Below are 18,068 nucleotides of genomic sequence, written 5' to 3'. Positions count from 1 at the left end.
TCTGCGCATACACCCGCACGCCATTCTGCGCATACACCCGCACGCCATTCTGCGCATACACCCGCACGCCATTCTGCGCATACACCCGCACGCCATTCTGCGCATACACCCGCACACCATTCTGCGCATACACCCGCACACCATTCTGCGCATACACCCGCACACCATTCTGCGCATACACCCGCACACCATTCTGTGCATACACCCGCACACCATTCTGTGCATACACCCGCACACCATTCTGCGCATACACCCGCACACCATTCTGCGCATACACCCGCACACCATTCTGCGCATACACCCGCACACCATTCTGCGCATACACCCGCACAGACGCACAGCATTCTGCACATACACCCGCACAGGCGCACACCATTCTGCACATACACCCGCACACCATTCTGCGCATACACCCGCACAGACGCACAGCATTCTGCACATACACCCGCACAGTCGCACACCATTCTGCGCATACACCCGCACACCATTCTGCGCATACACCCGCACGCCATTCTGCGCATACACCCGCACACCATTCTGCGCATACACCCGCACACCATTCTGCGCATACACCCGCACACCATTCTGCGCATACACCCGCACGCCATTCTGCGCATACACCCGCACGCCATTCTGCGCATACACCCGCACGCCATTCTGCGCATACACCCGCACGCCATTCTGCGCATACACCCGCACGCCATTCTGCACATACACCCGCACGCCATTCTGCGCATACACCCGCACGCCATTCTGCGCATACACCCGCACGCCATTCTGCGCATACACCCGCACGCCATTCTGCGCATACACACGCACGCCATTCTGCGCATACACACGCACGCCATTCTGCGCATACACACGCACGCCATTCTGCGCATACACACGCACGCCATTCTGCACATACAGAAGCACAGGATTCTGCACATACAGACGCACACCATTCTGCGCATATACGTACAGACACACACACACATATATATATATATATATATATATATATATATATATATATATATACAGACACGTACACACATATATATATATATATACAAACACAGACACACACATACACAGACACACACACAGACACACACACACACACACATAGACACACACATACATAGGCACACACACAGGATCCTACCCTGCAGCTGCTCCTCCTCAGCGTCGCTCTCCTCGCTGCAGAGATCATGTTCTCTGCAGTCTTCTTCCCTCCTCCGCGGCCGTTGTCAGCCTGCTATCGGCACTCCTCTATTACTGTCTGCACTAGACAGAACAAGCCGATAGAAGATCGCTTACTGACAGCAGCACGGAAGAGTGAGGAAACTTACTGCACAGCCGGCGGGCCACAGAAAATGAGGCGGCGGGCCGGATTCGGCCCGCGGGCCTTGTGTTTGACACCTGTGGTATAGATAGTACAATACTCCTTTAACATCTTAATGACCAGGCCATGTTTGTTTTTCCTCCACACTTTAACCCTTTCCAATCCACTGTCTGACATCTCCAGACATTCTCATTGAAGGCTGTACAGCTCCGATGTCAGAAGACGTCCGGCAGGGTATTCTTACTGTATATTACTGGCTTCTCTGTTGTCGGCGGCCTCTCCAACATGTCCCATACCGCAATACTGGCTCTAGCCAGCAGATGGCGCCATTGTATAATGACAGAAAGAGAAAACCCCCTAGGAAACCCTGAATCCAAAATTGGATTGCAAAGGGTTAAAACTTTTTTATTATTCTGTCTTATTTTTTGCTTGACAAGTTGTATTTTTCAATGATACCATTTAAAGTTACTTGTATTGAAAAAAAAACTTTAACAATTCTAAGTGGGGTGAAATGGAATAAAAGAGTAATTGCAACGTCTTATATCATACATGGTGCAGTAAAAATGACAGTATGATTACAACTATTCCAATTTTTTATAATTTTTCTTCATTGTACTACTTTAATAAATACAATGGTTTCTGCCGCTATCTTCTGAACCCATAATTTATTTTATCTTTTTGGCAGTGAAGCTGTGTGAGAGCTTGATCTATATAAGGCTAGCTGTAGTTTCTATTATTACCCTTTTGCTGTATATACAAGTTTCTGATCACTTTTTCCAAATTTTTTTTTGGGGAAATGAGTTGACAAAAAAAAATGCACTATTCTCGTGTTGTGTATTTTTTCTGATGGCATTTACTCTGCGGGATAAATTATGTATTGTTTTAAAAGATTAGACTTTAATAGATAAGGTGAAACCAATTATTTTGTTTTTGTTTTGATATTTTTTGTTAAAAATTTAGAGAATTTTTTTTTTTAACTTATAAGATTCTATTCTAATTTTTTTGCAATAATTTAAAAAATTTAAGAGAACTTAAGGTTTGTTTGTTTTTTTGTCTCCAGAGTGGACATGAAATTATTGTTTGATCACTTATACAGTATGCTACAATATTTTGGTATTGCAGTTTTTTTCTGTTTTCACAGGCATGGCTTAATAGGCAAACATCCAAGGCAGGCCTGGGGGTCTTAACACCACAAACTGGCATGACAAACAAATGTCACTGCACAGTCTTGTCATGTAGAGTTGCATTTGGGAGACAGTGGGAGCCCCCCGCCTCTGTGTGGCCATTTAAATGGGGGTTACATCACACTGTTATAAATAAACTATAAACTGTTGTATGTTATTCTCTTTGTCATCTTTTTCAGCTTTTGCTGAATATTCATAGAAAACGATGTGCATTCAATATTGACAGTAATATCTAAATGCCTAATGGCCTGGATCGGAGTTATCTCTGATCCCTGCTGGGGTTGGATGTCCACTATTAAAGAAAGCAGACGTCTGCAGTTTATGGTGTGGGCTTCCATGACTACTCCGTACAAACTCCACGCACATCTGACATACATGTACATAGGATTGCCGTTAGGGGTTAAAACTAGGGGGTTAACCCCTTAACGACTGCCCCATCGGGAAACTACGTCCTCAGAAAGTGGGCTTTAATCCTAGAGGACGTAGTTTTATGCATCCTCTTTGGATTAATGCCCACTTGCCTGAGGACGTGACAGCTCCATGCTGTCGGTGCCCGCAGGTAGCCGACAGCATGGAGCTGTCATCCCAGGATGCGGGCAGTCCCCCCCGGCATTGCGATCGGCGCTAGCCAATGGCTAGCGCCGATCGCAAAAAAGTAAAGAAAACTGTCAAAAAAGTTAGTTCTTCAGCTGCCCTGCTGGATCGGCTCCACCAGGGCAGCTGAAATTACTTACCCGGCTTGTCGGCGGTGTCCCACGGAGATCTCGTCCTCCCGGACCCGCCGGCGGCCTTCTGCGCATGCGCGCCAGACGATGACGTCACGCGCATGCGCAGAAGCCCGGGAGCCCCCGGCAAATTTAAAATCTCCTGGCTCCCGGCTCCTGAAGGTAGCCGGGAGCCAGGAGGTGTTACCGGGGACCGCTGTGAGCGGTCCCCGGGCCCGCGATCGCGAAAAAGTTGAAAAAGTAAAAAAAAGACAGGAATTAGGTTTACCTGTTAATTCCTTTTCTGGAGTCATCCTGACAGCATACACATGGAGGAGGTCCACTGGACCCCTGTTGGGACAGGAAGCGGAAAAACATACAAAAGGCACCTCCCGCCACCAGCTCACCAGTGTGTACCAAATAACTACAGTGACCCGGCTTGCTTAATCACTCATTTTTAATACCGAAACCATAGTACAATACGTTACTTCACGTAGAGAAGGATAACTGAAGGGGAGGGAAAAGCCCCTATGCTGTCAGGATGACTCCAGAAAAGGAATTAACAGGTAAACCTAATTCCTGTCTTCCCCTCGTCATCCTGACAGCATACACATGGAGGAATACCAACAATCAAGGGCTTTAGGGAGGGACCACTGCTTGCAGAACTTTCCGCCCAAAGGCCGTGTCCCGGCTGGCCCCCACGTCCAGACGATAGTGTTTTACAAAGGTATGGGTGCTTGACCATGTGGCGGCTCTGCAAATCTGGTCGGTTGTCGCCTGGGCTCTCTCCGCCCAGGAACAGGCGACCGCCCTAGTAGAATGGGCTCTAACTTCGCCCGGGAGTGGGATCCCTTGGGATCTGTATGCCTCTTCTACGGCCCTCCTGACCCACCGCGCTAGGGAGTCCTTAGTAGCGGCCCCTCCTCTGCGTGGACCCTGAAATTGAATGAAGAGGTTATTAGTTTTCCTAAAGGTATGCGAGACCTCTAAGTACTTCAGAACTGCTCGTCTCACGTCTAGGTTATGGAACCTCTGTTCCGTAGTGTTCCGGGGTTCCTGGCAGAAGGAGGGAAGTACTATTCTTTGCTCTCTGTGAAAGTCCGTAAGGACTTTTGGTTGAAAGAAGGGGTCGGGCCTAAACTCTATCTTGTCCGGGAAGATGGTCATATATGGGGTTTTTATAGAGTGGGCTTGGATTTCCCCGATCCGCCTGGCGGTTGTAATGGCCACTAGGAAGGCAACCTTATATGAGAGGGTCTTAACTGAGAGTTCTTCCAGGGGCTCGAAGGGGTGTGCGCAAAGGGCCTGTAAAACAAGATTCAGGTCCCATGGGGGCATGGTTCTTCTTATAAAGGGGTGAAGTCTAACTGCTCCTTTAAGGTATTTTTTGACTAGCCTATGGTCGGCTAACGGGAAGTCAAAGAAGGCTCCTAGGGCGGCCACCTGGACCTTAAGGGTACCAGGTTTTAGGCCCATGTCCAGTCCATCTTGAAGGAACTCTAGAATCTTATTAATGTCTGGTTGTTGGAGGTCGTGAATGCTGTGCCCCAACCACCTAGAGAAGGTGTCCCACACCCTGGTGTATATGTTCCTGGTGGACTCTTTGAGACTCTCACATAAGGTGGTGGTCACCCTCCCTGATAGGCCCTGGTTCAGGTATTTTACCCGCACAGCTTCCAGGCCGCTAGTCTGAACTGTCGGGCTTTTGGGCAAATCAGGGGACCCTGTTGTAGGAGGTCGTCTCTCCACGGCAGATGTAGGGGCTCCTGTGTTGATAGAGCGGCCAGGAGCGGGAACCAAGGTCTCTTGGGCCAGAACGGGGCCACCAGGATCACGGAGCCCGGGGACCCCTGGATCTTCTTTAGAACCCGAGGGATCAGGGGGATAGGTGGGAAGGCGTATGTCAGGTCCCATTCCCATGCTTGGGATAGTGCGTCTATTCCCAGGGAGCCCCCGTCTGCCCCCCTGGAAAAGAACCGGGGACACTTGTTGTTCTCCCGAGAGGCAAACAAATCCACCTTTGGAGTCCCCCATCTTTCTGTAATCAATTGGAATGCCTCTGGATGTAGTGCCCACTCCCCAGGGTCTATCCTCCTGCGGCTGAGGTAGTCTGCCATGGCATTCTCTGGGCCCCTTACGTGGAACGCTGAAACGGAAGGCATCCGCTGCTCTATCCACCCGAGCACTTTCGCCGCCAGGTCTTGTAGTCGGGGGTTCCGCGTGGATCCCTGGTGGCGAATGAGGGACACAGTTGTTATGTTATCCGAAAATATCTTAATGGGTCTACCCCCGATCTCTGTCTCGAGGTCACGGATGGCCCTCCAGACCGCGCAAAGCTCCTTGTAATTGGAGGATTGAGTGGCCTCTTTCTGGTTCCAGACCCCCTGGACATAGCGACAGCCTAAGTGGGCCCCCCAGCCAGTTGCGCTCGCGTCAGTGAAGATGGATACTGGGGATGCCGGGTCCCAACTTGTGGACCTGGCGAGGTTGGAGATAGACGTCCACCACCCCAAGGAGGACCTTACTTTGTGAGTGAGGGTGATTTCCTGATCCAGGGAAGCTGGAGATTTGTCCCAGTTGCTCAGGATAAAGTCCTGGAGAGTTCTACCATGTAACTGGGCCCACGGGACTACTCCAATACAGGCTGTCATGAGACCGAGGACCCTCATGCCTCTCCTAAGGGAAACTTGGGAGGCTAACGAAAGTGCCCGGCTTTCGTCTTGGATCGTTTTTTGCTTTTCTAGCGGGAGGGAAGAGCACTGGTGGTGTGAGTCCAGGATGACCCCTAGGAATTTTTTCCTTTGTTCGGGCTGAAGATTGGATTTGTCGAAGTTAATGATCCAACCTAGCGACTCGAACAGGTGGAGGGTGAGGTTGACCCGGTGCTGGAGTTCCGAGGGTGATCCTGCTATAAGCAGGAAATCGTCGAGGTATGGGACAATTAGTACTTTGTCCGTCCTTAGTGCTGCTACCATCTCCAATACTAGTTTGGAGAATACCCGAGGTGCGGAGGAAATCCCGAACGGCAGGCATGCGAATTGGTAATGCGAGACTGACCCTTCTATCACCAGGGCGAATCGAAGAAACTGTTGGGAGCCTGAGTGTATGGGAATATGATAATAGGCGTCTTTTAAGTCCACCGTGGCCATGACGCTATCTGGTGTGATTAGGGGGATTGCTGATCTTACTGATTCCATCTTAAATCTTCGGTATGTTATAGATTTATTCAGGTATTTTAGGTTGATGATAACTCTGTAGGTCCCGTTAGGCTTCTTAATAAGAAACAAGGGGGAGTAGCAGCCTTTGAACCGTTCTTCTACGGGAACCGGGATAATGGCCCCCAGGGATAGCAGGTCCCGTACCCCCGACTGGAGGGCCCGGGCTGACGCGGGTGACTGGCAGGGGGTAACCACGAACCTCCGGGGAGGGGGGGCGGAAAGCTCAATTCTATAGCCCTCTGAGACCAGGCGAAGGGCCCAGGGATTGGAGGTTATTTCGCTCCATCTACTGGCGAACCCCCTAAGTCTGCCCCCCACCTGCCGGATCCCGATGGGCGGATTCTCACCCTTTCCGCCTTTGGGGTAAGACCAGCGTCCGGTTTTCCCCTTCCCCCTGTATGTTCTCGGGGGGACAAAGGGAGGAGGGTAGGAGGAGGAAGGCCGCTTGACGGGTCTCTCTGCTGGTAGCCCCTGACTTTTGTCTGAGGCCTTCTCCAGGAGTGTATCCAGGGAAGGTCCGAAGATGCGATGTCCCTGGAAGGGCAAAGAGCAAAGCCTGTTTTTTGAGGCATTGTCCCCTGTCCAGGCTTTTACCCAGACGGCCCTCCTGGCAGTGTTCGAAAGTGCCGCCGACCGGGCCCCGAACCTTACTGACTCCATCGAGGCGTCCGCCAGGAAGCCGGTGGCCTGTTGGAGGAGGGGAAGGCAGTTGGAGATATCTTCCCTCGAACCCCTTTGCGAGACCAGGGCCTGGAGTTGGTCTAGCCAGACCGTCATGGATCTTGCTACCGACGTGGCCGTAATGTTGGTCTTCATGGTGAGGGCCGCCGACTCCCAGGCCTTCTTCATTGCCGAATCCACTCGTGAATCCAGTGGGTCCCGCAACTGGGAGATGTCCTCAAAGGGGAGGGCAGCCTTCTTCGAGACCCTGGCGACCGCCAAATCCACCTTCGGGACGGTGTCCAAGAACTCAATGTCTTCCGGGGTGAAGACCATACGCTCTCTAAACTCCTTAGACAGGAAAAACTTGTGTTCTGCCTGTTTCCACTCGGTCAAGATGAGCTGTTTTAGGATATCATTGACCGGGAATGATGGTTTGGGCTGAGGTATGAGTCCCCGGAACAGGGTATCCTGGAGGGATGGCTGCTGCGGCGTCTGTTCCTCCACTTGCATGGTGTGACGGACCGCTGTTAGTAGCTGCCCCAGATCCGCCGATGCGAAGAAGTACTTCCTCGTTTCTTCCATGGGCGGTATGGATTCTGAGGGGGAATCTTCTAAGAACCCTTCCTCCGAGTCTGATTCTTCTATCCGTGACCGCCTTACCCTTTTCGTGGGGGGCGGAACGGAAAGAGACGAGAGAGAGGCCTCGATCTCCTCGCGGATCATAGCTCGGATGTCCGATATGCCCGAGGGGCCTTCCTCACGGACCACCTTCTCTGTGCAGGCTGCGCATAAGGGTTTGGTGTGTCCCTCGTCCAGTCGCCGCAGGCAGACTGGGCACTTGCGCACGCGCTTCTTGGCCTCTCTGCCCTTTTGTGCTTCTCTGTCCTAAGAGACGGAGACAGCAGAAAAAGAAAGGGGGGGTTTTCCAGCACCTGACCCTTCCTTACCCCTGGTGTGAGCCCCCGGAGGTTTACTCACCAGCGGGCTGCTCTCTGTGTCCTCTCTGGCCGACATCTTTACTTAGGTGCAGACCGAAGACATGTGGGGAATCCTGCCCTTTTCTCCTTTTTTTTTTTTTTTTTTTTTTTGAATTTGGCGCCTTTTTCCCTCGAGGCCCCGCCCCCCCGTGACGCGGCCGTGCTGACGTCATGCCGCCGCGCCGGACCCGGGGGATACACTCTGCGTCGGGCCCTGAGGAGGGCGCATAGATGTCCGGGGATGTCGGATCGAGCGCCGCCGTCGCCCGCGCCGCGCGCTCTCCCCCCCCCCCCCTCGCTGGCATACCTGCTCAGCCGCTCCGCCGACAGAGGATCTCTGGAAGCCAGGGTCCCGGGCCCGACGTCCAGAGCGGGTGCCTGATGTCCGGAGGCGGCTTCCAAGCCCTGCAGGTACGGGCTGTATCTTCCCAGTGCGACAACCCCACTGGGCAGCGCGCTAGGGAAGGGTTCCCCGCAGGGAACGTGGTGCTGGTTTGGATCCTGCGGGTGAGGGTCCCCACGTAGGGGCTCACCCGCGCAAGCTCTGCCAGCCCGACCAGAGAGTCGTCCCCCCACGGGCGGACAGGCTGCATAGGAATTTTCCTTCTTTTTCCCTGCCTTCAGCATACACCTGGAGGCTTCCGCTTGGACTGTCCTGTAGGGACAGGAAGACACTGGTGAGCTGGTGGCGGGAGGTGCCTTTTGTATGTTTTTCCGCTTCCTGTCCCAACAGGGGTCCAGTGGACATCCTCCATGTGTATGCTGTCAGGATGACGAGGGGAAAGTAAGGTTTCACCTCCCCTCATGGATCGGATCCATGAGGGGAGGTGAAAATACTCACCCCCGGTCCTCTGCGATGTCCCGATGTCCTGGGACCCAAAATCCCCGTCTGCGCATGCGCGCCCGATGATTGACATCGGGCGCGTGCACAGAGGGGCTCGAGCCCTGGGAAATTCAAAATCCCTCTGCTCTTGGCTGCCATGTGTAGCCAAGAGCAGAGGGATGTCACTGGGGACATGATCACTGTCATCCAATGGATGACAGTGATCATGTAAAGTAAAAAAAAAAGTGCAAAAAGTTAAAAAATAAAAATAAAAAAGGGGTAAAAAGTAAAAAAAAAAAAAGTGCAAAAAGTTTAAAAAAGGTTAAAAAACTTGCGTTTCATCTCCCCCCACGGATCATATCCGTGAGGGAGGATGAAATGACGTACCTAAGGCCCGCGGATTTATCCGCGGACCTTACCCCAGCTTCTGCGCCCGTCGCCAATATGGCAGGTGCATGCGCAAAAGCCGTGGTAATTTAAAATCTCCCTGCTCCTGGCTACAAAACTTAGCCGAGAGCCTGGAGATTTCACGGGGGGCCGCGGTGAGTGGTTCCTGATGACGTGTTCGCCGTTATCCAATGGATAATGGCGATCACGTAAAAGTAAAAAAAAGGTGAAGGTTCATCTCCCCTCACTGATGCGATCGGTGAGAGGAGATGAAACTTTTTGCCGGAGGCTTCCGTATTTGCACCCCGACACAATCTTCTTCCGTGAACGTTCCCGGATTCTGCGCATGCGACCGCCGGCAAAACACCGGACACATGCGCAGGAGTCGGGGAGCCCAGGAAATTTTAAATCTCCTTGCTCCCAGCGACCAACGGTCGCCGAGAGCCTGGAGCAGTGACGGGTGGCCTCGTTGGGCGGTCCCCGGTCACGTGAAAAAAAGGTAGCGATCTAACATAGGTCGGTCTCACATGACCGGATAGGAATTACGGATTCCGCATGCTTCTGATCCGCGGTAATACGCAGATCAATCGCATTGGATTACCCAATTCCGCTCACATTAGTGGGTCGGAATTGCGTAATCCACTCGCAGAAAAGAGAACGCAGCAGGTTCTATTTTACCGCGGATATCCGCAAAACATAGAGCCCATTGTGCTCCGTGGTCGTGGATATACCCGCAGCCCATACGCAACTACCTTGTATACGGGCTGCGGGTACCCGCGTGATCGCTAAGCGACGGTGCGGAAAATACAAACAAAAAAATATATATATGCTGCGTATGACCGCCTGTGTGAGTAGGCAGTTATGCGCAGTACATTACGCAGCCGTACGCAGGGTCACAGCCGGGCTCACAGCTGGGATCCTCTGCGGGCCTCCGCAAGCAGATTCCACCTACAGCCATGTGAGCCCGGTGTTATTCAGACCGCTACCTGTAATACGCAATTTACAAGAAGCCCCGGGAACGTTCGCCTTCCTGCAGTTCCAGGAGCAGCTTGTTGAGCGCCTTCTGTGTGAGACCGCCGCATCTCATTAAGCTTACGGAGACTCACAGAGCGCCACTTTGTACACCCCATACCCGCTACTGAGGTCAAGAAATACCCCCAAAAAGCATGAGAGGAGGGGGGATACACGGTTTTATAGCCCCATGTACCCATCCCAACCAGCCTCCGTAATTACCCCTGTCTTTGGAAATATTACACAGTTCACATTATTACTTTTATCTAAGATTTGGGGAACGCCGAAAAGGGCGGAGCGGTAGGGGTGGGTGTGTGTGTGTGTGGGGGGGGGGATATTTTTTTAAGGTGTCAATTTTTATTCCGTACAAGTGGGCAATGGCGCCTGGAATGTATTCAGTTGTGCCCTGCAATCCAACGGGTGTTCCCTCCATTATAGGCCTTGCCATGTTTCCTGTAAGTAGATTAGGGCCACAATGGGTATGTTTTTGAACACGGGACAAACGGGGGGATCCATTTTGGGGTGAACGTCTTCATTCCTATGTACACTGTACAAAAAAAACTGTTTTTAAATTGACAAAATTGCCAAAAAAATGAAAATCGTAATTTTTTCCTTCTGCTTTGCTTAGATTTATTCAAATACTGTGGGGTCAAAATACGCAATACAACCCTAGATGAATTCATTAAGGGGTCTAGTTTTTAAAATGGGGTCATTTGTGGGGGGGTTTTATCGTTTTGGACTCTCGATGGCTCTATAAGTGGGCAATGGGGCCTGGAATTTATTTCGTTGTACCCTGAAATCCAACGGGTGCTCCTTCCATTATAGGCCTAGCCATGTGTCCTTTAAGTAGATTAGGGTTACAAGGGTTATGGTTCTGAACACGGGACAAACAGGGGTATCCATTTTGGGGTGAAAGTCTTCATTCCTATGTGTGCTGTACAAAAAAAACTGTTTTTAAATTGATACAACTGCCGAAATAATGAAAATTGTAATTTTTCTCCTACTGCTTTGCTTAGATTTATTCAAAAATTATAGTGTAAAAATACACAGTACACCCCTAGATAAATTCGTTAGGGAGTCTAGTTTTCAAAATGGGGTCATTTGTGGGGGCTCTCTGTCGTTTTGGCCGCTCAAGGGCTCTACAAGTAGGCAATGAGGCCTAAATCCCCTTCATGCTAAATTTCTGTTCTGAAAGCCACCGACTACTCCTTTCATTTTGGGCCCCGTTGTGCATCCAGACAAAAGATTAGGGCCACAATAGGTATGTTTCTGAACACGGGACAAACAGGGGTATCTATTTTGGGGTGCAAGTCTTCATTCATGTGTGTGCTGTACAAAAAAAGCTGTTTTTAAAATGACAGAATTGCCAAAAAAACGAAAATCACAATTTGTTCCTTTTGCTTTGCTTCAATTCTTTCAAAAACTGTGGGGTCAAAATGGGCAGTACACCCCTAGATAAATTCGTTAAGGGGTCTAGTTTTCAAAATGGGGTCATTTGTGGGGGTTCTCTTTGGTTTTGGCCACTCAAGAGCTCTACAAATGTGCTATGGGGCCTAAAACGCCTTCAAGCAAAATTTATGTTCTGAAAGACACCGACTACTCATTTCATTTTGGGTCCCGTTGTGCATACAAACATAAGATTAGGGCCACAATGGGTAGGTTTCTGAACACGGGAGAAACGGGGGTATCCATTTTGGGGGGCAAGGCTTCATTCATGTGTGTTCTGTACAAAAAAAGCTGTTTTTAAAATGACAGAATTGACAAACAAACAAAAATCACAATTTTTTCCTTTTGCTTTGCTTGAATTCATTCAAAAACTGTGGGGTCAAAATGGGCAGTACACCCCTAGATAAATTCGGTAAGGGGTCTAGTTTTCAAAATGGGGTTACTTGTGCGGGTTCTCTTTGATTTGGGCCGCTCAAGAGCTCTACAAATGTGCTATGGGGCCTAAAACGCCTTCAAGGAAAATTTATGTTCTGAAAACCACCGACTACTCCTTTCGTTTTGGTCCCCGTTGTGCATCCAGACAAAAGATTAGGGCCACAATAGGTATGTTTCTGAACACGGGACAAACAGGGGTATCTATTTTGGGGTGCAAGTCTTCATTCATGTGTGTGCTGTACAAAAAAAGCTGTTTTTAAAATGACAGAATTGCCAAAAAAACGAAAATCACATTTGTTCCTTTTGCTTTGCTTCAATTCTTTCAAAAACTGTGGGGTCAAAATGGGCAGTACACCCCTAGATAAATTCGTTAAGGGGTCTAGTTTTCAAAATGGGGTCACTTGTGGGGGCTCTCTTTGGTTTTGGCCGCTCAAGAGCTCTACAAATGTGCTATGGGGCCTAAAACGCCTTCAAGCAAAATTTATGTTCTGAAAGACACCGACTACTCCTTTCATTTTGGGTCCCATTGTGCATCCAGACATAAGATTAGGGCCACAATGGGTATGTTTCTGAACACGGGAGAAACGGGGGTATCCATTTTGGTGTGTAAATCCTCATTTTCATGGGCTCTATAGGAAAAAAATATGTCTTTAAAATGACATATTTGCAAAAATATGAAATTTTATTTTTTCTCCTCTAAATTGAATTAATTCCAGAAAAAAACTGGTGGGGTCAAAATACTCATGACACCCCTTAGTGACTACATTAAGGGGTGTAGTTTTTAAAATGGGGTCATTTGAGGGGGTATCTATTATTCTGACACTTATGAGCCTTTGCAAACTTGGTTTGGTGCAGGAAAGCAAAGTGTTCCTCAAAATGCTGAAAAGTAATGTTAAATTTGTATGTCCTCTAAATGGTTAAAAAAATACAAAAGTTTTTCAAGTGTGCATTCAGAATAAAGTAAACAGATGGAAATATGTATCTTATCAAAAATTTGTACAGTATGTTTGGACATATTTGAGCTATTATGGTTGAAAATGTGAAAAAATGACAATTTTTTCAAAATTTTTCCAATATTGGTACTTTTAATAAATATACACAAATTATATCGGTCTCTTTTTACAACCTAAATGAAGTACAACATGTGGCGAAAAAACAATGTCAGAATCACTTGGCTATGTAAAGCCTTTATGGAGTTATGCTACGTTGAACGACGCATGTCAGATTTCCAAAATTTGGCTCCGTCACTAAGGCGCAAACAGGCTTCGTCACTAAGGGGTTAATCCTGTAAATGTAGTCACTTACAGTACAGTCTGGATATTTCAGGGCACCCTTTGTGTTGCTCAAAGTTGTGGTGTGAGAATATGGCTTATTCTGTGTCAAAAAGGTATTTACATACGGCAGACAGGAAGTGATTGACCAAAAATCAGACTTTTTGTAGTACATTTATTGTATTTGCATAAGTAAACTAAATGGATAATATTTTTGTGCTTCAAAATGTAATATTGTTTTTTTCTGTAGTAGTTTACATAAATCTAAATCCTAAATGTCTTGCACAGGACTGCCTGGACATAGCTGACCTTGACAGTGAATCATCTCTGGATGCCCCTTTCACTTCCAGTGCATATTCCTCCCATGATTTAAGAACAAGCCCAGCTCTCAGGAGACCTACAAGGGAACGGTCTGTATTTACATGACATACAGTGGTGAAGTCAAACCCTGAGGTCACTCATCTGAAATGATCTAAGAGCTGCTTGTTTTCTTTCATACTATTTGCTACTAGTCAAGCATATATGACGGCGGCGCTGTGCGTCACGTGCAAGTGTTCAATATGGATCCTTATTTTTGCATGTTTTGTATTTTAGGCTGAGACCTGAGAATAACACCTGGGAAGTGATACACAATCGAGTGCGTAATCTTTTATCCACCTATAGTGCCAAACAAATACTATCCTTAGTAAGTATAACTCTGTCTATCGATGATGTTGCTGATATGCTACCATTATAGACATAAGCAATGGGAAGATGGAACAATACCTCTGCAGCGCCACCTATTGGAAGGCAGCATTCCTGCAAGTCAATGTCAGACTTCTTAAACAAGCCTTAGCCAGAATAACCATACACAGACAGCTGTTTCGGGGTGATTACCCCTTCATCAGTGTGCAGCAGGTTTTTGGCTTGGCTAGTGAGAGGCCTATAGACATGAGTCAGGAAGGGTATCGTTTCTCCTTAAGGAGACACCTAGAAGGTAAGTGAGGAGACTTATAAGGCCATCCATGCTCCTCTGGGAAATATGCAAATGACAAGATGGAATAATATTTCTGCAGCGCCACCTATTGGAAGGCGGCATTCCTGCAAATCAATGTCAGATTTCTTAGACAAGTAACCGTACTTTCTAGCCTATTAAGGAAAAATAGACAAAGTGAAAATTTTAATTTTAACATATCCACCCCTGACCGTGACATCCTTTTACCCTTTCCTTCATTTTTCTAAAAAAAGAGCAGCCTTTTGGCCTCTGTCTGGCTGTGCTTTATGTCTGAATACCCTGTTTAAAGCACTTTTAAATGCAGCGGATCCTGCAATTCTTTACAGTAGGACCCTATGGGTGAGGCATGCCTGTATGGTGGCTTATATTGAAGCTTCAGGAATACCTCTTTAAATGTAGGTTTAGTTATTCATTGCATTTTCTAACAGTTTCATCATGTACATTATGATATGACGTATTGAGAATGTAATCATTAGATGTACTTTTCAGTTAACTTGTTAATATTGGAAGCTTTATTACTCAGGAATACCTCCTACATACAGTGTGTTGGGTCTGATATCACTTATACATCTGTAACAAATACATACAGTGTATATGAGGTGGTAATAGAGAGTCCTAAGCTACCAAATGTCTTCTCTTTTACCATAATCAATTTTACATGTGCTTTTAGGATATATCCAAGAGTGAAGTGGATCGTATTCTTGAGAGATCATCAAGGAGATCACTGAACAGCAGTTTGAAAGAGAAACTGGAAGACTAGCATAAAACTTGGATGTGATTTGATGAAAACTAGAATATTCAATTACACATCGTGTTTATTTATGTAAAGTCTATGAACAATCAATCAAAATGTCACTGGGAACTAACTCTACCACAACTGTGGCTTCTACTAAATAGCTGCATTACCATTAAAGGGGTTGTCCCGCACTGAAACGTTTTTTTTTTTTTTCAACCCCCCCCCCCCCCCCCCCCGTTCGGCGCGAGACAACCCCGATGCAGGGGTTAAAAAAGAACACCGGACAGCGCTTACCTGAATCCCCGCGCTCTGGTGACTTCTTACTTACCCGGTGAAGATGGCCGCCGGCATCTTCTCCCTCCGTGGACCGCAGGGCTTCTGTGCGGTCCATTGCCGATTCCAGCCTCCTGATTGGCTGGAATCGGCACGTGATGGGGCGGAGCTACACGGAGCCCCATTGAGAAGATAAGAAGACCCGGACTGCGCAAGCGCGTCTAATTTGGCCATTAGACGGCGAAAATTAGACGGCAACCATGGAGACGAGGACGCCAGCAACGGAGCAGGTAAGTGAATAACTTTTGATAACTTCTGTATGGCTCATAATTAATGCACAATGTACATTACAAAGTGCATTAATATGGCCATACAGAAGTGTATAGACCCACTTGCTGCCGCGGGACAACCCCTTTAAGGCCAGTTGCACATCATGTTTTTTGCTTCCTATTGCAAATGGGAAGATGGAACAATGCCTCTACAGCGCCACCTGTTAGGAGGCAACCTTCCTGCAAGTCAATTTCGGACCTTTTTACAAGCCTTGTAACAGACTGGGAATATGAGCCAAAGCCACAATACACTCTGAAAAGGAAAAGATAGCTATGCACAGACAGACTGTTTGGGTTTTTTTGGCCTTTAACAGTGTGCAGTAGGTTGCCAGCTTGGTTGCGTTAGAGGCCTATAGATGTAAGTTAGAAACGGTATGGTTTCTCCTTAGGGAGAGCACCTAGAGGGTGTGAGGAGACTTATAAGGCCATGCATGCTCCTCTGAGAAATGTAGGCTATTGGAAAGGTTTAACAATACCTCTACACAAGGACCTGTTAGAAAGCAGCATTCCTGTAAGCCAATGTCAGACCTTTTCACAAAGACTGAGAATATATGACAAATCCAGAGACCTCTCCAGAATAGGTAGCACTATTGAGACATTTTTCCATCTTCTCATTTGCATAAATTTCCCAGAGGAGCATGCATGGCCTTGCAAGACTCTTCACACCTTCTAGGTGCTCTCCCTAAGGAGAAAGCATACTTTTGCTTCCTATTGAAATGTATTGTTTCTTTTAAACTTCTTAATCCCTTCATGACTGCATAAAGTAAATATACAGTCACAAAGAGATATTATTTAGTACTCACGTCTTGCAAGTCCCTACACAAACAATTCACTGAAAAGGGACCAAATCCATATAGAAATCACTGAAAATGGCCACACTTACTGATACAAAGATATCAGTCCTACACCACCCATATTGACAGTTTTTTTGAAAATGGACAAAAAAAGCAAGTTTGTGATGAATATGGATTTATTTAGGCAAAAAAATAAATTCTGTGATCACTGCTATGTGCTGGGGGGGGGGGGGTACTTTGATGAGAGCAAAGTTTAAGGAAATCAAGGCACAATTCATTTTTAAACAATGTGTGTGAATACAAGGCACAGTGTGATTGTTCTCGATAAGAGAAACCAAGTCATCTTGTAGATATGATACCTTTTAATGGCTAACAAAAATACATGATGTTACAGCAAGCTTTCTGGTGGTTCTCTTATCGACCCTTCATGAGGCTAATCAAGATAAGAGGGTGAGTGCTATGCCCCTTCATTCCCATTGGCTTTCCTTGGAGAGATCATTGAGCAATGTATAGATCTATAGACTGTCTATGAACTAATACACCAGTCTGTCTCCGAGGAAAGATGATGAGAAGTAAAGGAGTACAGAGCTCAGCTTAGCACTTCTGCGCCCTCATTTCTGCAATCGGTGGGGTCTTAGCACCCGGACCACCACTGATCAAAATTTCTAAAAAATGTTATACTTAAGATATACAACATCAGAGCTATCCTGATTCATCCTGTTGTTACTGACTTGTAAAAAGATAAATCTGTAGGGTCCATCTTGATCTCGTCCTCCAACAGGATGGAATCAAAGACGCCTGCGCCATTCCTTTGTCCAGTTGCGTCCTGCTTTAATGGTAAATTGGATCAAAAAGTACCTTTTAGCAGTAGACAAAGAGTTAAAGTTACCAGTACATTTTTATTTATTTTTTGCTCAGGACTAAAGTGATCACCCGGGGAGCTTTAACTGCATGTACTGAATATATGCAACCCACAGAGTACATAACAGCGTGTTCCTACATTACATAATACCAATATTTATTCTCTACTTGTCACTTTTGTATTTTTTAAATCAACTTTAATATATTTTATACATCACAAACCAAGAATGCTGAATGACAATAAAAATAACTAAAATACTTGTGGCATGCTGTGTTTATAAACTTGTTTTGCAGGCGGAAAGTGAAGTTCTACATTGGAGCCACTTTTAAATGGTCACTGCTGTAGAGCTGAATATAAGACACTTTGTTATATCTTACCAGAAAAAGTGCTTCTTTCTCCACTTCTGAGGCTCCTTTCCTCCTACTAACCTCATTTACACGGGATGCTTGTTGCTCACAATTCGTTCAAACTTCTCGTTAACACAACAGTGCAAACAGGAGCACCAAGAGAAAGCTGGACCTTGTCACAATGTCCTACTAGTAAATGAGTGTCTCTACTAACTTGGCCATGCGGCGTGTAACTAGGTCTATAAATGCCACAGAAGACTGTTTGGATGTCATTTATGGGCATAAGT

The 18,068-nt window shown here is 47.2% G+C and overlaps 1 protein-coding gene across 3 annotated transcripts in view; it reads left to right on the top strand.

Annotated features, from left to right (window-relative positions):
• SPATA6L (spermatogenesis associated 6 like) overlaps positions 1–17,669 on the top strand; it is a 39,084-nt gene extending 21,415 nt beyond the window's left edge. For all 3 annotated transcript variants that reach the window (XM_066604237.1, XM_066604236.1, XM_066604238.1), the window contains exons 11-13: positions 13,735–13,856; positions 14,041–14,131; positions 15,111–17,669. In XM_066604237.1, coding sequence (XP_066460334.1) covers positions 13,735–13,856; positions 14,041–14,131; positions 15,111–15,200 — 303 coding nt within the window. In that variant the 3' untranslated portion in view covers positions 15,201–17,669. The remainder of the gene's footprint in view (positions 1–13,734; positions 13,857–14,040; positions 14,132–15,110) is intronic.
• Positions 17,670–18,068: the final 399 nt, after the last annotated feature.

Source organism: Eleutherodactylus coqui, chromosome 5 (genome assembly GCF_035609145.1).
Source record: "Eleutherodactylus coqui strain aEleCoq1 chromosome 5, aEleCoq1.hap1, whole genome shotgun sequence".
Lineage (NCBI taxonomy): Eukaryota > Metazoa > Chordata > Amphibia > Anura > Eleutherodactylidae > Eleutherodactylus > Eleutherodactylus coqui.
This window is presented reverse-complemented; position numbering and strand designations above follow the sequence as displayed.